The sequence below is a fragment of the Phaseolus vulgaris genome, chromosome 6 (assembly GCF_000499845.2).
Source record: "Phaseolus vulgaris cultivar G19833 chromosome 6, P. vulgaris v2.0, whole genome shotgun sequence".
Taxonomy (NCBI): domain Eukaryota; kingdom Viridiplantae; phylum Streptophyta; class Magnoliopsida; order Fabales; family Fabaceae; genus Phaseolus; species Phaseolus vulgaris.
This window is the reverse complement of record NC_023754.2, coordinates 23,600,616-23,621,248: the sequence shown is the minus strand read 5'-3', so window position 1 is coordinate 23,621,248 and position 20,633 is coordinate 23,600,616. Positions and strand designations below refer to the sequence as shown.

The 20,633-nt window shown below is 32.8% G+C and overlaps 4 protein-coding genes across 8 annotated transcripts; 3 read left to right on the top strand and 1 right to left on the bottom strand.

Moving 5' to 3' along the window:
* Positions 1-3,625: 3,625 nt before the first annotated feature.
* LOC137832038 (large ribosomal subunit protein uL13w) lies at positions 3,626-5,355 on the top strand. The gene is made up of 4 exons (XM_068640011.1): positions 3,626-4,024; positions 4,170-4,286; positions 4,514-4,601; positions 5,078-5,355. The coding sequence occupies exons 1-4, from the start codon at positions 3,753-3,755 to the stop codon at positions 5,219-5,221; spliced, it is 621 nt and encodes a 206-aa protein (XP_068496112.1). The 5' UTR covers positions 3,626-3,752; the 3' UTR covers positions 5,222-5,355.
* A 1,602-nt stretch (positions 5,356-6,957) lies between these two features.
* LOC137832036 (ferredoxin--NADP reductase, root isozyme, chloroplastic) lies at positions 6,958-11,569 on the top strand. Of its 2 annotated transcripts, none has more exons than XM_068640009.1 (5): positions 6,958-7,255; positions 7,538-7,594; positions 8,257-8,589; positions 8,983-9,202; positions 10,860-11,569. In XM_068640009.1, the coding sequence occupies exons 1-5, from the start codon at positions 7,232-7,234 to the stop codon at positions 11,357-11,359; spliced, it is 1,134 nt and encodes a 377-aa protein (XP_068496110.1). In that variant the 5' UTR covers positions 6,958-7,231; the 3' UTR covers positions 11,360-11,569. The 2 variants fall into 2 exon arrangements, with proteins under 2 accessions (XP_068496110.1, XP_068496109.1); XM_068640008.1 differs by having other exon boundaries at positions 6,981-7,255; positions 7,535-7,594.
* A 1,115-nt stretch (positions 11,570-12,684) lies between these two features.
* On the top strand, positions 12,685-13,355 carry LOC137832037 (uncharacterized). Its single transcript, XM_068640010.1, has one exon. It carries the CDS (start codon positions 12,745-12,747, stop codon positions 13,228-13,230), a length of 486 nt encoding a protein of 161 aa, XP_068496111.1. The 5' UTR covers positions 12,685-12,744; the 3' UTR covers positions 13,231-13,355.
* Positions 13,356-14,595: 1,240 nt separating this feature from the next.
* LOC137832025 (ADP-ribosylation factor GTPase-activating protein AGD12-like) lies at positions 14,596-20,529 on the bottom strand. 4 transcript variants are annotated; one of them, XM_068639986.1, is made up of 10 exons: positions 20,382-20,529; positions 20,122-20,200; positions 19,315-19,416; positions 18,899-18,980; positions 18,636-18,711; positions 17,084-17,247; positions 16,707-16,839; positions 16,300-16,416; positions 16,090-16,185; positions 14,596-14,939 (listed from the first exon to the last, which is right to left on the bottom strand). In XM_068639986.1, exons 3-10 carry the CDS (start codon positions 19,337-19,339, stop codon positions 14,658-14,660), a joined length of 975 nt encoding a protein of 324 aa, XP_068496087.1. In that variant the 5' UTR covers positions 19,340-19,416; positions 20,122-20,200; positions 20,382-20,529; the 3' UTR covers positions 14,596-14,657. The 4 variants fall into 4 exon arrangements, with proteins under 4 accessions (XP_068496087.1, XP_068496088.1, XP_068496091.1 ...); XM_068639987.1 differs by having other exon boundaries at positions 20,118-20,200; positions 20,382-20,521; XM_068639990.1 differs by lacking the exon at positions 20,122-20,200 and having other exon boundaries at positions 20,382-20,483.
* Positions 20,530-20,633: the final 104 nt, after the last annotated feature.

Sequence of the window (20,633 nt, the reverse complement as noted above, 5' to 3'; positions counted from 1 at the left end):
ATTCTTATTCTTCGCTAAAACCAAATCTATAAATAGATTCAATCATAATTATATACAACACCAAGAAAATGGTTGAAACTGTATATTTTAATATTTTTTATCTATTTATTATACCGGGAGATTAAGTTCTTCTCTAATGTTCATTGCTTATCATCAAGATTACCTGAGCTAACTGGGTTAGTGATTACTGATTTGATTAATGAAATTTTGAGTTAAACTCTTATGATTAAGGTCTGTTTTGTTTAAGTTGCCTCTGTTGAGAAACATTGTAATTCATGCAAACTGAAAACACAAATACATCTAACTGTGTAAGTAAAACTATTGCAATTAAATTTCATCTTACTTAATCTTTTATTTCATTAAATTTTTAATTTTTTATGTTTCAAAGCTTGCTTCAAATGTCATTTATAACTAAACATGTCTAAATGTTTTATTCAATTATTAAAAGTAGTAGATTTGTTCAGACAAAAAAAATCATAAAATTAAATGCAAAAAATTAGTTTTTAAAAATTAACTTATACTTAACTAATTTTAAGTTGTTTAGATACCAATTTTGATTTACTGGCTTGAAAGCTTAAGCCTTATAAGTATTTTGTATTGGTGTTATTTTAGTTACCACTATGTTTTAGTTGAGTAAATTAAGAATCAAACGACTAATAGTCTTACAAATATCTGTATAATTTTGATTTCTTTGTCAGATTTTTTTATTAAGAATTTAATTTTTTTTTTAACATGATTATTATTCATGATGGGACGCTAGTAAATAATTACTTTACATTATAACATGGTAATAATGTAATACAAGTCGACGTGTATAATATCTTAATATGAAAAAAATGCTATTAACAATAAAAGTATTATTAAAAAATAATTAAAGCCCCTCTCATCCTAATATATGAATGAATATATATATATATATATATATGAATGAATATATATATATATATATATATATAATGATAATAATAATAATACTTAGAACTAAAATGACATTAATAAGAAAAACATTTATATTATATATATATATTAATATTATTGAAAAATTAATACTAATAATAGTTGCCGATAAATAGTTTCACTAAAAGATTCATAGTGAAATTTAATTAATTTAATTTATAATCATACATAAGATTCCTTAATTTAAGATATACATTTCATATTTTTTATTTTGTTATTAAATAATTTAAAATTGTAAAAAAATGTGTAAACTATTTATGTACAACATTATGTATTGAAACTTTTCATTTTTGCACATATATATTTCATATTTTTATTTTATCTTTGATTGAAATTATAAAAAGATAAATATAAATTATTTATAGGTAATGATGTATAAAAAGGGTTTTCTCATGTACATATTTCATATTCACATTTATCCTTAATTATATTTTAAATTTTAGTTTTAGTTTTATTTTTCCTTTAATTATACTTTAAAATAAGCAGAAATAACCTATTTAAGTAATAAAAGCAGTTATACATATACTTCACTTTAAGTAAAACTATTCAGTGTTTAATTTATTTAACTACCATTATTAATATTGTTATTCTTCCTTACGAAAAATATATAAAAATTCCAAGCTCAAAATAAAATACGTGAGTGCCACGAGGTACAAGTTGAAATACGTAAGAAGATAAATGGGCCACAGCCCAAGGCCCAAATCAAATTGGAAAGAATCACTATGCAGCTCAAAAGACCTCGTTAAGGAAAAGAGAACCAGACTTGCAGGCTTCTTCTAGTCAGCAAATACCAAAGTCTCATGTTTAATCATCTCCGTAACAATACCATCTCATCTTCGAGTTTCTTCCTACCCCTACCAATTTTGAAATACCGAAATTAATCTGTCATTCCAGAATATGGGTTTTGTAAACAAAAAAGTGATTTTGGAATAAGGATTCCGTAAACAAAGGTGTTTCTGTTCTCGGAAATTCAGAAAATTCAGAAGATAAAAAATCATTACGAAATATCCTTTCTGAAATATATTTTTCTGATTTTCAGATTGGTGAATCTGGAATTAATAAAATATGTTCTGGAAATATTTAAAAAAAAAACAATTCGAAAATCATTTTCAAAAGGGGTAAACAGTTTTTTTTTTTAAATGATGGGGGTGCAGGAAGACACAACCTCCCATCTTTTGTGTTCACTTTTCAAATTCCTTAATTTGGGTTTTACTTTCTACACTCTGAAAAAACTTACCTACCCTAATCTTTTAACTTTACAAAAAGGGGTATTTTAGAATGTACAAATTATTTCTTTATCTCCATATCTTCTTCTTGTACCTCTATAATAAATGTGAAAACTCAGTTTTTTTTAAATAATTATAAATGAAGTATAACATCATATTTTTAAATAATTTCAGTTGTAAATCTATACTTCCCTTTTAATTGCATAACTCTTTTTCAGTCGCAACATTTTCATTCTTCTCCAACTATAATTTGAGAGAGCAGTCTCATCATTTAACATGTTTTAATTTACTTCATAAGATAAATCCACACTTACATGAGGACTTAAATTTATTTTAGTCAAAAGTTTTTTCTTAGGCAACATCGCATAGATTTTTATCAAGAAAATAACCATTGTTATATTGTAATGGTTTCATAAAGTAAACGATTATTACAACCTGAAACAAATTATGAACCCTCAAAACCAAAGATTTTTCTAGAGAGCGAAGATATTTTTTTTTATATTTGTATTTCATTTTTGTACCTTATTTGTATTTTTTGGATTTTGTAGCTTTTAGATTGTAAAATAAGCGAAAAAAACACAACCATCACCACTTGAAAATGAAGAATAATATTTCATACTCTCCACCATAATCAAAAGAGTATTACTGAAATTAAAAAAAAGTATTGAGGTGCAGAAGGAAGGTATGGACGTGCAGAAAAAAAAAAACTCATTTGACAAAGGCCTCAGTTAACCGAGCCCAAAAGTTTAAACGGGCTTAAACGGTAGTTTGAGTGTAGACTTTTGATCCCATAAATATTATATGTACCCTAGATTTTATAAAATGATCCTTCTACTTTTTATAATCTATTTCAATGGTGATTTCTACGTTACTTACTCTGTGAATATCCGAAAACAAACTTTTTATCACAACCCCTGTAACTGATGTACTGTCACAATACAAGATTATAGGTTCTTTAGGTTCAAAACTCAACTTAAACAATGCATTTATCACTAACAAAACTCTACATAGTCCAATTGTTATGCTTTCAACCAAACCAATTCTTAAGTTATAAAAAAGCAAAGTTTAACGAACTTAAATGCAAAGAAGTTTTTATTTTTTTTACTTTATTTGATAATATCTTTCAAAAGAAAACTTTTGTATCAAGTTTCTATACAAAATATTTTAGAATAAAATTTATTCTATATACAATAAATAATATTAAATGTTATTAAGTACTTTCTCAATCATTGCTAAAAATAGTTATTTTTGTTTATATTTCATGTTTGAATATGAAGGGAATAAGTGTATGTTAATTACATAAATATGTAGGTGTGGTTGAACAAGATTTCTCACATTCCTAAACACTAAATATGAGAATTTGAAAGTTTTATGTTGAATGGGATTAAAAAACCTAAATGACAAATAGGTAAATATAAAGCTATGTTGTGTGATTTGGGCTTGGCCCAAAAACCAAGCCCAGAGGCAACTTCAAAAACCCTAATGTTCTCCCCCTTCTCCTCCTTAACCACCCAGCACCGTGAGAGAAGAGGGTTTGTGCCATTGTGCTGTGCAGTGTGGTAAGTGAAAATGGTGTCAGGTTCGGGAATCTGCGCGAAGAGGGTGGTGGTTGACGCGCGGCACCACATGCTGGGTCGACTCGCGTCCATCGTGGCGAAGGAGCTGCTCAATGGGCAGAAAGTGGTGGTGGTGCGGTGCGAAGAGATCTGCATCTCCGGCGGCCTCGTGAGGCAGAAGATGAAGTACATGAGATTCCTCCGTAAACGCATGAACACCAAACCTTCTCATGGCCCAATCCATTTCCGCGCCCCCGCTAAGATCTTCTGGCGTACCGTTCGTGGGTCTGCACTTTTATCTCTTCAAGTGTTTCTTCTTTCTTTCTTTTTACGAAAATGCTTGTTTATGTTCGGGGCTTTTAAGTTGTGTGTCTACTCTCTTTGTTTTAACTCCTTGTGTGATGTTTTTAAAGTTTGTTTTGTTTTGTAGAATGATACCGCACAAGACAAAGCGTGGCGAAGCTGCTCTTGATCGTTTGAAGGTTTACGAGGGAATCCCTCCTCCTTATGACAAGACCAAGAGAATGGTTGTTCCTGATGCTCTCAAGTATGTCTCTTTTCCTCCCGAACTTTTTGTGTTTTTTCTAAGAATGTACTATAAGTTAATTGTTCACGTGTTTGCAAGGAATCATAAATGGTTCTTTTATGATTTTAGAGGCTAGTTCTTTGTAATTGGATGTTATGTTAGGGGTTGCCTGTCGAACTATATTACATTCAATTAATGACGTTGTTTATCTTTGGAACATTGAGCTAATTGTTGGAAATTGGAATCAGGGTTTTGAGGCTCCAGAAAGGACACAAGTATTGTGTGCTTGGAAGGTTATCATCTGAAGTCGGATGGAGCTACTACGATACCATCAGGGTAAGTTTTTGCTTTGTTAGCTTATGATGCTCTAATTTCAATTTTATATTCTCTGAAAGTGTTTGCCATACTTCCAATGTTATCTCTTTGCCCAGTGTGAAGAATATATGTTTGTTTGCTATTTAAATGTTATTAATTTACTCTTGTTATTGGGCAAAGATGGAATTTGAGACTGTAGGTTGCCATCATTACTATTTATGTAGTATGGATGTTCCCATTGGTAAAAAAAACATGTATTTGTGCTATTTATCCATTATTATTATAATTGTGCCAATATGGATTTTTGGAAAATAGGTAATTACAGTTGCTATTATTTAATATGATGTGCACATTTAGAAGAAAAGTTGTTCTTGTTCAATCTTGTAGGGAATGAAAAGTAGATTGTTGTAAATTTTATGCGTATGTGCTGTTAATGTTATGCTTTTTTCAAATTATTTGTTTGGTTATGTGATTAATTGTTTTATTATTGCTCACAGGAGTTGGAGAAGAAGAGAAAGGATAAGGCAGGGTTGGTTTACGAGAGAAAGAAGCAGCTCAACAAGTTGAGGGTGAAAGCCGAGAAGGTTGCTGATGAGAAACTCGGTTCTCAACTTGATATTCTTGCTCCTGTTAAGTACTAAGTAGTTTTTTTAGTGTAATTTTTTTGGTGCCACTTTATACCAAATTGAACTACCTTTCAATTTTGCTGGAGGAAATATTTGTTATTGGATCATAGCTTTGAAATCTGATAATGTGGAAGCTCTCTTTAATTTAATTGTCTTGTACAATTTTAATATCATCCAGATAATTATCATTGCTATTGAAAAAAAGATAAGTAGTTCACGGGTACCCTTTCTCTTAGTAAACTATTAATTTTCAACGTCTTGTTTGTCATAATTGTTTGTTTGTGTAGGGTGTTTCTGTAAGGTAATATCCAATTCACAGATTATTCTACGAAGTCTTATTTTACTTACTGGTAGGTTTTACTGTATTACGAGAATTTTATATGAAACTTACCATAATTTTTTGTTGTTATTTTATTTCCACTCCTATATTTGAATTTTTTTACATGCATTTAAGGATTATATGTTAATATTGACATGAAATTGAGAGTAATTGATTTATTTTTTTTATCAGCGTGTTATTTGACTTTTGTTGCAGTTGAACGTTTTTACTTTCACTCTGTAATCTTTCATCGATATTATATCTTTTAAGTAGAATTGTTTTAATGGTTCAATTCACCCCTCTTCAACTTGGTCGTATTTTATTAGCAACTACAACGTCTCGTTATTCAGAAATTGGTACTTGTGTGAGTGTTGTTCACTTATCTTAAAACCCTTATATTTTTTGTCAAAATATAAAATTCATCTTGTTCTCAAGTAATGATGTTATATGTAAGGTGTATAAGAATACTAACTTTGCTTCTATCAACCATATAACTACTGAATTTTGTGTTATGATCTTCCAAACATTGCCTACAAATCGAACTGTAATAATAATAGATTATAAATATATTTTAGTAAATAAAAAATAAACTAAAAATAACTCATTTTATAAATTATAGACAAATGATTTTTACATAATAAAATTACAATATTATCCCACATCCCTTCGTAATATGCATAAATAATTCTTTTTTTTACTACGTCAATTTTTAGTGGATGGTTATTAATCCAAAAATATTCATCCTTAAAATGTTTTTTAATGGATTAAAAAGTTTCTATATATGCTCTCTTTTAATTAAAGTGGTTTAGTTCCATTACTTGGCAGGTTAATGTTTCGATAATAGCAAATTTGTTAGATATTGCATCAATTATCACATTAAGAATTATCTGTTTTACAATTCAAATTCACTTTACTGTCGCTCTTATCTTTCGAAAATTTCCGAAATATTTTAGTAGGTTTTACTTTTATAAAACTTTTCGAGTATATAAAATCAAACAGTTAAATATTTGAAAAAAAGAATTTTATCACTTACAATAAATTTATTTAATTTAAACATATTTTTTTATAGAATATAAAAATAATATTATAATAACTATTAATTCAATTTTAAACAATTATAAATCATATTAAAAAATAGAAAAAAACACAAGTTTTTTAGTTTATAGTACTTCATTTAATAATAAAAAATATCACTAATTACTCTCTTTATAGATGCTCATTTTCATAATATTTTTCATTTTTGGATTTTACGAAATATTATAGGTATATTTGTTAATAAATAATGACAAAAATATTTTGAAAAGTATTTAATAATGACGACAATATTATATACTTGTAATATTTTTTAAATAGTAATCAATAAAGCTAATTTAATGAGTAATTAATAATTGTATTAATAGTATTTAATTTTGAAGTACTCGTAAATTGATATAAGTATAGCAGCAGCCTATTAGAGGAGAAGGTGGGTAGAAGAGATGGTGTAACAGTCCAGGAGCCAAACAAAACAAAACCCGACCTTTCCCTTTCGCCAAAGGATCATCGAAAAAACCAAAACCAAAACCAAGACCAGTTTCAACAGTCATTGGTGTGCTACCTTCCTTATATTAGACCCTCTTTAGAACTTCTCTCTTTTTCAAATCTACCCTTTTTCCAATCACATCTTCTTCTCAGATAGCCACTGCAGATTCTTTGTTCTTGATCTCAGGATGTTTCATTTGACTTTGTCTCAGGTACTTCCCTTTCTTTCACTCACTTCCTTTTCTCCACGTTCTCACTCTTTTTGGCTTCCAAGAATAAATGGGTCACTCCGATCGGAATCAAAATTCCAACTTTTCATTTTTACTTTCTTTTTGCTCTATTTTCCGTTTTTTTTTTTGGTGCGTGGAGATGTGTTCGTAGAAAGTCAAAGCTGAGAAATTTAACCCGAGTGGAGTTTTAAAAGAGGGTTTATTTCTTCAGTTGGTGAATGAAATTTAATTAACCAGTACTAAGACTTTTATGGGGTTTAGCAGGTGGCTGTAACTGTTCCTGTTAGCAGTGATTTGTCTCTCAGAAGATCTGCGTTCAAGGTTTGATAGTACTCTTGTTTCGTTTTGTCTTCCTTTTGTCTTTGGAACTTATTTGATACTTCTGCTGGTTGTCTCTTGTTAAATAATCGATCCAACTATCTGAAGAATACGAGTTATGCTAGATTTTTATGAGTATGTTGATTTGGTATGACTGTTGGAATACCTCGAGGGATCAAGTTCAATTACAGAGATTAGTGGATGACATGTTTATTACTGAGTGAGTTTAAAAAGGGGCCAAAGAGCTATGTTTTACTATATATTTGATTTGCTTCATTTCTATACCTGCAAAACTGTAATGGAGTGGAACAAACATCGGTCAAAGGTGAAAGTTTTATCTTTTGGTACAAAAAAGCTGTTGGTTGTAGTTGGTTTACTTGGTATTATATATGATCTTCTACTTGTATGGTGCAACTGCGTATTTTTAATTCTATATTAGAAATGTAGGGCTTTAGCATTAATGTATTTTGGTTTTCCAAGAGCAGTAGTGTTTTAGTTAGAGCGTCTACTTAACACATGTATGTTAGGTTTGTACAATCTTGTTTCCATAGATACTTTTGTTATTATATATTAATTGATTTTCAAAGAACTAAGAACATAATACTGCAGTTGTTACTATAAGAGATTCTGTTTATTTTTAAAGAAAACTACACTTGACGTTGCAGGCCCCTAACTTAAACTTTTGGGATAAGTCATGGTCACCAGTATTAACTTTGGACTTGAAGGCTAACAGCTCTCGTTTAAGAAGTCAGAATGTGGTATGCATGTCAGTGCAACAAGCAAGTGTACCCAAAGTTTCTGTCTCACCTTTAGATCTGGAAGATGCTAAAGAAACTCCATTGAACTTGTACAAGCCTAAAGAACCCTATACAGCAACAATTGTTTCGGTTGACAGGCTTGTGGGACCGAAAGCTCCTGGGGAAACTTGTCATATTGTGATTGATCATGGTGGAAATGTCCCCTACTGGGAAGGACAGAGTTATGGTGTTATTCCTCCAGTGAGTGACTCATTACTGATTGTTATTCTATGCTTCCTCCTCATTCTTTCTGATAACTGCTGCTAATCCATGATGATTGATCTTTGTCTTCAGATTTTCTGAATAAATTAATCTTGATGAAAGGAATGGGTTTTAAATATTTACAATGTTCAATTATGTTTCATTTCCTATTATAGAACTCTATGATTAATAGTCATCTTCAGAATTTAAGCTGATTCTGTCTCCCCTCACCACCTTCCATCTCAAAACTAATGGTGCCTTTTGGGCTTATTAATTCATGTATAAAGCATTCTTTTTCTTTTTCTTTTGTCGGGTCAGATGTAAGTGTTAATGCAGTTAAAACTCTAAAATAATTTCACAACTTGTAATAATACCACTTTGCATGGGTGGCAGGGCGAAAATCCGAAGAAACCCGGGGCACCCCATAATGTTCGACTATATTCGATTGCTTCCACGAGGTATGGTGATTTTTTTGATGGTAAAACAGCCAGCTTGTGTGTGCGTCGTGCTGTTTATTATGATCCTGAGACAGGAAAGGAAGATCCGTCCAAGAATGGCATTTGTAGCAATTTTCTGTGTAACTCAAAGCCTGGAGACAAAATTAAAATCACAGGTAAGTAAGGGCTAACTCTTTTTACACCCGCAAAGGTTGACATAATCTCTAATTTCTTCTGTAACTTCCCAAAATTTGTATTCCAACAAAGTGATGCCTTGGTGCAACATGCTCAAGTTGTAATCTTTTATATATTTGTGCTGTTTTTCTCAGTTGTTTCTTGTTTTTCCTGTTACTATAGGTGTGTTCTACGCACCTTCCCAGAGTGTGTTTTCTAATATATATTTCCTCAATATAATGTTGGAAAATAGCTTGTTGACTGCGATTTGTTTTCTGATTAATCAATTGGAATTTATGCTGTGAGTGGTGATCTGTATGTGAAGGTAGCAACTTTCTTAAACGATAGATGTCGTGATTGAGAAAAAAAACTTCATTTTCGTGAACAATGATTTGAAATTGGACAGACAAGGTGATTTGATGTGCTTAAATTCTCTGAATGGTTTTCATTTCATGCAGTATACTAGTGAACCGGGTTTTCACAATTTAGCACCTCTTAAGTTTTAAGACTTGGTGTATTGGTTAACATCAAACTCTTACCGTACAGAGCATGGTAAAGAAATGTTATAAACCAAATAAGGAGAAAGTATATTGTACAATAGTTTACCGGTTAGTGCATGACTGCATTTCCATATTCTTCATGAGTATGAGTTAGAAAGTTTTGGTTGTTATTGTTCTACCCCTATTTGATTTTTGCAATGTGAAGTTTCCACATTCCATTAAATATAGTGGCCATTCATTCTTCCTTTTTTCTTTTATTTTGATTTGTCCATGTTGGAACGCCACCTTAATTGTGGCCACCCAAGCACATCTAAGTGGCAGTCTCTTTGGACTGCCTTCATTGCAGCCACCAGCAAGTTCATTGTGCTGGGTGGGAGGGGACATGTTTAGTTTCACATTGCCCAGATAATGGTTATATTATTGTGCAATCCTAACAATATATGTTGGTTTTGTGGGGTTGAGTTAGACTCTAAGCTCAAATTCAAGCTTAGATCCATCTTAAAGACATTTGTTTTGGCCATGCTCCAGTCTAACAGCCAAAGGCATGAGAGGTCCTAATTTAATTCCAGCCTGTTTGGATTGGCTTCATTTCCGTCTTCAATGCTTTCATTATGCTGGTTGTGAGGGGGTATGTTTTGTTCCACATCGCCTAGTGATACAGCCTAAGTAATGCTTGTAAGGTTTGATAAATTCTATATTGTCACCTAATCAATATTTGATGTCATAAAATTTAGAATAACTCCCCAAATTTGTCTTTGAAATTTGGTGGGGAGCACAACAGTCCCTGTAAAAGTAAAATATCTCCTGTTCCATAAAAATCACAAATAGCATTATATCAAGTCTTCAACACTAGACTTGTTAGCCCATAAACATGATCAATTCACATTTGTTGTTCTTAGGAACCAAGGTGTGTTATTCATTCCTAGTAATTATTGTGTCCAGTGCTAAATTTCTCATAATTGAAATGCTCATTGTATAATTTTGTGGTAATGATATAGAAGGATGCATAACAAAACCTACTCGAGTTTGGTGATTTCCTTGCCAACTTGCAATGGGTTAACTGGTCTTGGATGTCAACTGTCATGTACCATGCATTGTGAATGTTGGTGAACTTGCATCTCTCTGGGTAGGAATTGAGTCATCTACAATTTTTTGGCAGGCCCTTCAGGGAAGATAATGCTTTTGCCCGAGGAAGACCCTAATGCTACCCATATAATGATTGCCACTGGCACTGGTGTTGCTCCATTCAGAGGCTATCTACGTCGAATGTTCATGGAATCTGTCCCTACATACAAGTTCGGTGGACTAGCATGGCTTTTCCTTGGCGTTGCCAACTCTGACAGTCTTCTCTATGATGACGAATTCAGTAAATACCTCAAGGATTATCCAAACAATTTCCGCTTTGATCGAGCCCTTAGCAGAGAACAAAAGAACAAGAAAGGGGGGAAAATGTATGTTCAGGATAAGATTGAGGAGTATAGTGATGAAATCTTCAAACTCCTGGATAACGGGGCCCACATCTATTTCTGTGGTCTAAGAGGGATGATGCCTGGGATCCAAGACACACTGAAGAGGGTTGCTGAGCAAAGAGGAGAAAGTTGGGAAGAGAAGCTTTCTCAACTTAAGAAGAACAAACAATGGCATGTTGAAGTCTACTGAGATTCTCTAGTGCAGATTGCAGAGTAGTAGTTCCATTTGTCTGAAAAAATACAAAACATTTTCATTTGGTGCTTTTAATAATATTCATCCAGCAGCTTCAGTAGCTGTAGCTATTCTGTATTAGTAAATTGCAATGATACATTGTGTTCTTGATCTATACAGAATTGAACAACCAAGCAAGTGGCAATCTGGTAGAGTCCACTTTGTTGAGGGCAGCAGCATATTTTCTTTTGCCAAATTCTGAATTATGTGAATAAGGATTATCATCCTATAAAAAGATAAGCCAAACCTAGAATCATGAATGAAGAAACATATGTTAGCCCCTTTCAATTTTGTTATTTAATTGTGAAACTTCTAGGATTCACAAAGAAGAAACAATGATGTCTTGTAAAATATTCTAACAGCATTAGAGACTGAACTTTAATAGTACTTCATAAACTAAGAATTAAAGTAACAGAAAAAAAGGTGTAATTTTAACATGATAAAGGGAAAATTGAAAATGAAAGAAAGTAGAAAACAGTAACGTGGAGAAGACAATAGAGAAAGCGGCGAGAGTGACAGGTAAGAAAACGCTTAAAACCTAAGCAACCCAACAAGAAATACTAATACACAACACACTCTTTCAGTTTCAAACAACACAATTTATTTTTTCTTTTAAAAAATATAATTTAAAAAAATAAGATTCTTAAAAAATTATGAAATAATTGTGGAAAAGAGACACTGACATCTCTATTTTAAAAGAAATGAAAATAAAAGAAAGAGATGACTATAACTAAATAATGGTGAGTGATTTTAAAAATTGCAGTGTATGAATTAATCTGAAGCGTATAATTAAAACAGCAAGAGATTGAAGAAAAAGTAGATAAAAAATAAAATAGTAAAAGAAAACGGAATTTACTAAGTAGTTATAAGAACAAGATTTAGCTTAAAAATTGTATGTACTTGCTTAATTTTTACAGCAGTCATTGCTTTATTATTATTATTATTCTACAAATATATTTACCGTAAAGAAAAATAATAATTTTATAATCATTAATATAAAATGCTTTACTTTGATTCATGAAAGTATAATATATTAATATTAATAAAATGATGAGTATTTTTATACTAGTCTATAATTTTATTTTCTAATTAAATTATTAAACTAAAAAAATATTAAAACCTGATAATAAATATTTTAAAGTTACATAAAACATGTTTGATTAATATAAAAATGTACATTAATAATATATGTAAATTGAACTATTTGTTTTAAGTAGTAATTTAATATTTAAATAGTTATGCTTACTTACTTACATATATATATATATATATATATATATAGCGTTCATACCGGTCACTACCGCTCTCTTGTGTTTTCGCAAACGCTCAACCCGTTTCTTCTGATGTCGTCGGCACTCGCAACCGCGATCCTCGTCACGGTCGCGCTACTCCTCGCCGGAAGTTCGTCCGCCGGGCGCGATCTCCGGCCGTCGGAGCACGGCCTCTTCTTCCAGGCCTCGCCGCCGGTCAATTCCTCGCCGGAGATGAGGTCCTTCTTCAGCACCACCAAGGGCTCTTCCGACGCTCCGGTCCGGAACGCGACGGAGTCCCTTCCGCCACAGTGGTGGGGAGTCGGCGGCGGCGGCGGCGGAAGAAGCCACGTGGGACAGGCGCTGATGACGGCGAGTCTGGTGTGCGGAATCACAGGTGGCGTCCTGTTAGTGGCTTCGGCGCTACTTTATTTGTTCAAGTACAGGAAAAAGCCACCCCAAAACGAATCGTTTCGAGCTTCTAATAATTATAATAATAATAATAATAATAATTATTGTAATAATGTGAGTCACAATAATAATGAGAAGAAGCTTGAATTAGTTGTGCGTGATGGTTAAGTTGAAATGACTGTAAATGGATTTTGCTGTATTTGTATTATATATTTTATTTATTTATTTGTGGTAGAGATTGCTTATGTATGGCAAAAGTTGTGGCAATAAATATATTTTTATTTTTTTAGTTATTATGGACTCACCCACCTAACTTCTTTTCTCTCCAGTTAAGTGAAGTGACTTCTCAACAAATTTCTGTTTTTTTAGTAAAACCACTTTCTTTCGGTTTTCACCACACTTTACTACTAGTAAGTGGAATGTGAAAGGTCCCCACCTCTCATACGTAGTAGCAGCAGCAAAGCACATATTGAATCTTTGAGGAGACAATAAGGAATGGCTTACTGAAAAAGTAAGCTTGAATGAATCATAAGATTATTAGGAAGTAAGCTTGAATGAATCAGAAGATTATTAGTAAGCTTGGACTGATTCAGATTGGTCTAGTGATAAGGTGGAAAGGAAGAACATTTATAGACAATTTTTTAAATATCTGAAAGCATCAATTTGTTAATGTGTTTGGCTTGAATATATACTTGATGAGTTAAAGCTAGAACATGTGAAATCTATGCAACTTTGCATGACAACCAATGGTAAAGAATCTAATCTTACATGGAAAGAGTAAACACATAATTGGAGCATTGCAACACTAAGATGCAAGCAACGGTTATTTTCAGTAAACCACTTATACTAAACAGATTTGAAGAGTTAAGGGAATGATTTAGTTTTGTTAACTCTTAACCATCATATCCTATACTAGATATTTCTGTTATTAGAAATTTTTTATTCATTATGATTTAAACAGTTATAAATAGCAGTACCATTATTGTATTGATACAATTTTTGAATAAAAGGATTCAGTTTCAATTTAAATTGTCAAAATCAATTCCCAATGATCTACACCTTAGCTAAAAAGTGTACGTTTTCTGTCCTACTCCCTCTCCCCTCCAAGAAAAAGGTTCTCTTGTTTTTTTTTTTGTGAAGAAAAATTACTAATTATTTGGTCAAATGATTTAACATACATGAAATTAAATAGAAAAATTACAGATTTATTTGTTCCTCTATGATGATAGTGTTCCTCTATGATGATGGATCAAAAGGTGAAGAGAAAAAATTACAGACATTTCTTCAAGAGAATACATAGGCTAACAGCAATCAAGTCCTTATTGATCAAGAGGAATCCACTGGAGTTCAAGATCTAATTCTCCAGATTCAACATTCTGGAGCTTTAGTGACATCATTTGTTTAACCTTACCATCAACAATATTGACTGTGCTATCCTCAATAAGTGCATTGTCATCGGATTTTAACCATTTTCATCGGATTTATTTGTTCCTCTATGATGATAGTGTTCCTCTATGATGATGGATCAAAAGGTGAAGAGAAAAAATTACAGACATTTCTTCAAGAGAATACATAGGCTAACAGCAATCAAGTCCTTATTGATCAAGAGGAATCCACTGGAGTTCAAGATCTAATTCTCCAGATTCAACATTCTGGAGCTTTAGTGACATCATTTGTTTAACCTTACCATCAACAATATTGACTGTGCTATCCTCAATAAGTGCATTGTCATCGGATTTTAACCATTTTCCTATCTGCATATCGTCAAACATTCCAGCATCTCCAAATGCCATAGCAGATGTTATCAGAGACTGAAGATCAATGTCTGCATCTCCCATAATATCATCGGCGGAAAATGTGTCATAGTCAAATACTTTCTGCAGCACAGCCAGTTGATAAGACAAATTGTCATGTTTTCAAACCAAAAATCAGTTATCTTCTTTCTCATGTACACATAGTGAGCGAGAGGAAGAGGCCGAAACAACAACACACAAAGCAAAATGCAATATACATAAACATCTGAACAGCAGTGAAATACAGGACATTCATCAACCACAAGAGAGATCTTTATTAATTGAAAGAGTTTTGAAGGGAAGAGGAAGAAAAACACTTCAAATTGGGCTTGAAGTAATAAATATCAACTTGAAGCGCAATGCAAGAAAATTCAACAAAACCAAATTTGCCACTTCATCTTCTCTACCATGCTTGTATTTGTGGATCCTACTTAGTTTTTTGGATTATACCTACACACATTGAAGCATGTCTTTATTGTCTCCCCGATTGCAGTGCCTTTCCTTTTCCCTCCCATTCCACTAAATACAGTTTTCAGATTGCATCACATTTCCAGTTCAATCTCAAGCTCATTAAACACGACGTTAACCAGTAGAAGACTGTAATTCTAAGTGAAAATGAAATAAGGCTATTTTCTAGGAGGTAGAATCTATATATTAACCATTTTTGCTACTAAATCCAAAAGACAAGGCAGTACAAAACCAGTTTTACCATGTTGAACATTGTAAGACATTAGAGTTTGTGGCGTTGAGATAAAAAAGAGTTGCTCACTATGAATTGACAAGAGAACAAAATAGCAAGAGATTGTGAATCCAAGTACAAAAAAGATTTCTATTTCTATCCTTAGATGAGATGTTCCAATCACTTACTAACTATTAAACCAAAATAGCAAAGCAGGTAAATGAAGAATGTCTGGACTAGGATAATGTTTATGTAACTTTTTAATTCATTTTCATCATAAATTCAAACTTTTGCTTCCAATAGGTATTATTAGTTACAACCAAATTACAAATTGTATTTGGATAGAACTGTTTAATTTCCAACAGAGAGAAAGGAAAGGATGCAAGAGAAGGTGACTTTGTTTGGGATCATGTTGCTAGCAATACAAGGACCTTGTTTTGTAAGGTAAAAGGTGTTGGACGTTGAGGGATGAGGAACTCATTTTATTTAAGTGATGTAGCTATATATACACAGAAAATAGTGTCTGCTTTTCAAAACATCAAAATTCTAATATACCAATTTCATCTGTCCATAATGCTCTGGAACAGACAGCATGTATTCCTCATTCCAGACTGGATTCAAGTTACTCCTCGCTACAGATGTCTGGACAGTCTGTATGCATTAAGACAAAGCACCAAATTAGTTTCAGAAAGAACACTCTGATTTTACAACTATAAATAGAAGATACAGAGCAACAGTATCCCAAAATCATATAGTTACAACAACCTGCTGGCCAAGGCTCAAAATGACATACGGATCACTTGACTTTATATCTCTGATAGCTAAATTTGTGCCTTTAATCACTTTCACCTTCAACATTCCAATAAATTCTACCATACCTTCCTGTTGTTGACACCAATATCAGTCACATTCCAAGGAAATCACTCGTGACGATAACTACATTGCCAGTGCTGTGAAACTAGTAAAGTTGGATAATGCAGCATGCTTCATCTGATCTATATTAACTATATTTTATTAGAAGACTTTTTATCTGGTCCAACAACACCTCAATTCAATAAAAAATATATTTTAAAACAAAAAAGATGCTTGCTCCGAAATTGGTCCCTATATTTCTTCCCTACACATAAAAGTAGTCAGATAATCAGAAGAACTAACACATAACATGAAGTTACCAGTCTCTGTGTATTGCTAGCACTTGTAAAACTATCGATGATAAGACTTTTGGAAGAATTTGATCCTGTACTGCTTTTTCCAGATACAATGCGCAAACTCGGTTTCAGAAATTCTTGAAATTCATATTTTGACCTGTAGTTCAAATAGGGTCACAAATAAAAAATGACGTGAGTTTATAGGGAATTCACTTACTAGACTCGTTGAAACAATGGCAGAAAGTCAAGAAAATAAATCGTGAAGCAAATGGGTCAAACAAATATCAGAGTGAGAATCAATAGCCTTTTTAGCATTACCTACTTCATGGTGACGATAAAACAAAATGAATCAAAGAAGCTAAGAACGACATATGCATTGTGTATATGAAAACAAATCTAACCTTATGAACTTTGAACGCTGCTCGTGACCAGCATCTGGTTCAGGTTTTGTAAGTCCTTCAGGAATATAAGCTTCATAAATTGAATTAGCAGAAGCATTTCCCCCAACCTCCATCATTGCGTCTATTTCATCCTCTGACCACTCATCCAATGTCACAGACAAAACCTGAGAATAAAAAACAATGCTGTCAAACAAATACTTTTAACTAGATTGGTATGAATCAACTTAAGATCGTCTTGAAAAAAAGTGAAAGATAAGAAAAGTTGGATCTCCATCATTGATAGACAGCCCACTGAAAAAACTAGGGTCACAACACAACTATAAGTCAATTCGCTGAAATGTGAAGATTTGATTGCTTGATTTCATGCCAGACTTTAAGGTTGTTTAGTGTTGGAAACTCACCCTGAAGATGTTAGGCCCCTGATCAGAATGATAAGCCCCACATTTGAAGTGTACATGAGAAAATATAGGAACAAGAAGCAGAAGAAAAAACCAGTTCAGGACGTGTCACCAAGGAGGATTAGTTAGGATAGGGTTGTTGCAATCATTAAGTTTGTTTTTTGGTTGTTATTCAGTTCTGTTACCATGTCAGCTTAGTTTCCAGACGTTGTTATTTCTTGTTATTTAGCACTGGCTAAGGGAGTTACTTATTGGGAACACCCAGTCATCTTTTTTGGGGAATTATTTTAATAGAAAATAAAGAGAGGATATTTCCTCTGCAGAAGCTTAGCTCTGGGGATTGGTGCCTATGGGTATGTGGGGTCACTATGTAAACCTTGAATCCATCTTCCAGAATAAAATAAAGTTACTCTTTATATACAGTATAGCTAAGGTTCCTTACAGAACACAAACCTTTCTGTCTAATCTTATTCATGCTTGTGTAGAAACAACCTTCAACCACAAAATGAAAACGAAGGTGAAACTGACGTGCAATTGATACAACTCATGAATTTTGTAATTTTCGCAAAAATGTTCACCACACTCTTGGTGTTGAATCCAATTCAACGACTTTGGCCAAACTGGTTAGTTTGCTTCTTTTTTAACTGAGACAGACTCAGAGAGTTTTAACTTGCTTCTTTCATGATGATTGAGAGCGGCATTAAGGATTTTCTAACGTGAGAAGAGTGAAGGAGGAATTATAGTAAGACAGTGAGGACGAAACTGAGAACAAAAGAGAAGTAGGAGCTTGTGAGCTCAATCGCTAGATGAACTGGCATTTCAAAAATCGCCACAAGTTAGTGCAATGAGCTAGCTTAGTAAACAAATTATTTTAGTCAAATAAGCTTTTAAGATGGTCAAATAAGTTAAAAGCTAGCTTATTTATCTTGCAAAACACTCCATATCACGTCAAATTTATTGCACACAGATTTTTGAAAAATAACAACCCAAAAATATGAATTGTCAATCTTTAAATTTGTTGAAGGCAAAAAGGAGAAGATACTCAATTCAAGCATCAAATTTAATATTTGGCACGAGAGGAAAAAGTAATTTTAAGATCCAGACATCAATTCCAGAACAATAACTCCACTTTAGAATGGTGGTGAATGGTTTACCTTTGATATATGAGTACCGAGGCTTCTGTGCACCCCACAACATTTTAAGCATATAAAAACTCCAATGTTGGCAGACCTGAAAAGCAGTTATCAAAAGTGAATTGACATATTGAAAGAGCAATATTCATGATGCATTCTTTAATCTATTTTACAAGCAGTTAGTTTCCTACAGGTTTATGTCATATTCACAATCGGTTTGCTGAAACAAGTATGATAATGCCAATTAACATAAACCACAATGAGGAAATAAAGGCAACACTTACGCCCATTTAGGATCTGGAGCATTACAATCAGCACAACAACGATTATCTTTTTGAAGCAATAAATCTTTCAATTTTCTTCTACCTGTAAAAGGCCTTCCAATCATTCAACTTCTCAAGAAAAACAAGTTAAAATAGCTCTGCAATGTCCCCCAAATACAATCTGTAGGTAGTCTAAAGAACCTTAAAGCTTTTACAGATATTTCAAATTTTTAAGCCCATGTTTGGATGGAGGAGTTGGGGACGAAGTCATTACAGGAACTGAAGATTAAAATATTTTGATAATAGACAGGACCAATCATTCACACATATTGGAATAGGTCAATGGAATGTCACCGCGTGTTCTGAGCCAACAATAATATTCTCAATTGTAAACACCTCATTAATATATAATGTAACATTAAATATCATAAGATTACTTGAGGCAGGTCTTCCAAGTTCCATTCGGTTGCTATTTATTGACAAGCCTAAAGCACACAATCATCAAGGCTGCAGCCTCTACAATAGTCAAGCAAACCAACCTGGAAAGGTAGAGAGAAATATCTGTTTTAAGTCTTTCAATTCCATATTGTGCCAACAAACTGAAAACTCAATTAAAACTGTAAGGACAAAGCTTGAATACAGTTCCCTAGGTGCTTTTGCCTTTTGGAACCGCTTTCTAATAAAATTGAAGTTTCATCTCAATAATCATGCAATAAACTCTATTTCTAATCGGAGAACATCACCAAAAGCACATTGATAGGAAAACAACACTAGAAGCACCTAAAGAACCAAATCTAAGTTTTATTCATCCTGTAACTACGGAACATGTCCTCTACATTCAATCTTAAACCACAGGAAGAAAAGAAGATTTAGTTAATCACATGCTGAATAGAATAATTCCAAAGAATAAAATAGTCCAGTTATACCCCGAAGAGAAGGAAACCAAAAGACTTATGCAACTGAAGAAGACAGAGGTGATCACACAATCAGAACTCAGTTTTTTGAAGTCATTTCCAGACATCCACATTTTTTTCTCACTGGTTATATACAGGGACCACATATAGTAGCATAATGCATGCATGTATATCCAAGCATCGCTCTTTGAAGTAGAAAATGAAAACTAGAATACCGAAAACACCAACTTCAATAATCGCTCCTCCTCACAAAACAGACACAGAAAAAAAAAGGGGTTTTGATGCGAAATCCCAAAATAATCAAAGGGGAAAAAATGAACTTTTACCTACCACAATTTCCCTTTTTTTTCTGTTCTCAGCAACGGTAAATTTCAGATTTCTTTACGATGCGATCGGTGCATGCAATAACCTAGGAGTTCAGTCAAATTGTGAATATGAGAATGGATTTCAGCAAGTATGAAAAAAAATCCTTGAGGCTCTACATTTGCAAGGAACAGATATCACGGGAAATCAATGACATCGAAGAAAAAGAAAAAGAAAAAGAATTGGTGAGCAGGGATTTGAGATCAGAATGAGAAAGTGAAGCTTACGAGTAAACAAAGGAAGGAATCGACAGAACAAGAGCGATGCGAGGAAGGTGGTGATGGTTTCGATGTCCGAATTGGACTGTTCGGCAACAACTACAAAATCTATATTATATATTTTATTCACAAATATTTATTTCTTTTATTTCCAAATACCTTTCAAAGTCCTAACATTCATTAATACTGTCTGCGTCGTATCTTATCTTACAATCACATTCTCACCTTTATCGTTTTGGAAAAGTTCTTTTTTTTTTATCA

Bases quoted from the DNA above. Each gene is read 5' to 3' on its own strand.
- LOC137832038 (XM_068640011.1), top strand. From the start codon at position 3,753: ATGGTGTCAGGTTCGGGAATCTGCGCGAAGAGGGTGGTGGTTGACGCG. The intron at 4,025-4,169 runs GTCTGCACTTTT...TTTGTTTTGTAG, and splicing joins TTCTGGCGTACCGTTCGTGG to AATGATACCGCACAAGACAA. The intron at 4,287-4,513 runs GTATGTCTCTTT...AATTGGAATCAG, and splicing joins GTTGTTCCTGATGCTCTCAA to GGTTTTGAGGCTCCAGAAAG.
- LOC137832036 (XM_068640008.1), top strand. From the start codon at position 7,232: ATGTTTCATTTGACTTTGTCTCAG. The intron at 7,595-8,256 runs GTTTGATAGTAC...TTGACGTTGCAG, and splicing joins TCAGAAGATCTGCGTTCAAG to GCCCCTAACTTAAACTTTTG. The intron at 9,203-10,859 runs GTAAGTAAGGGC...ATTTTTTGGCAG, and splicing joins AGACAAAATTAAAATCACAG to GCCCTTCAGGGAAGATAATG.
- LOC137832037 (XM_068640010.1), top strand. From the start codon at position 12,745: ATGTCGTCGGCACTCGCAACCGCGATCCTCGTCACGGTCGCGCTACTC.
- LOC137832025 (XM_068639986.1), bottom strand. From the start codon at position 19,339: ATGGAACTTGGAAGACCTGCCTCAA. The intron at 16,417-16,706 runs GTAACTTCATGT...TGTCAACAACAG, and splicing joins CTAGCAATACACAGAGACTG to GAAGGTATGGTAGAATTTAT. The intron at 16,186-16,299 runs GTTGTTGTAACT...TAATGCATACAG, and splicing joins TTTTGAGCCTTGGCCAGCAG to ACTGTCCAGACATCTGTAGC.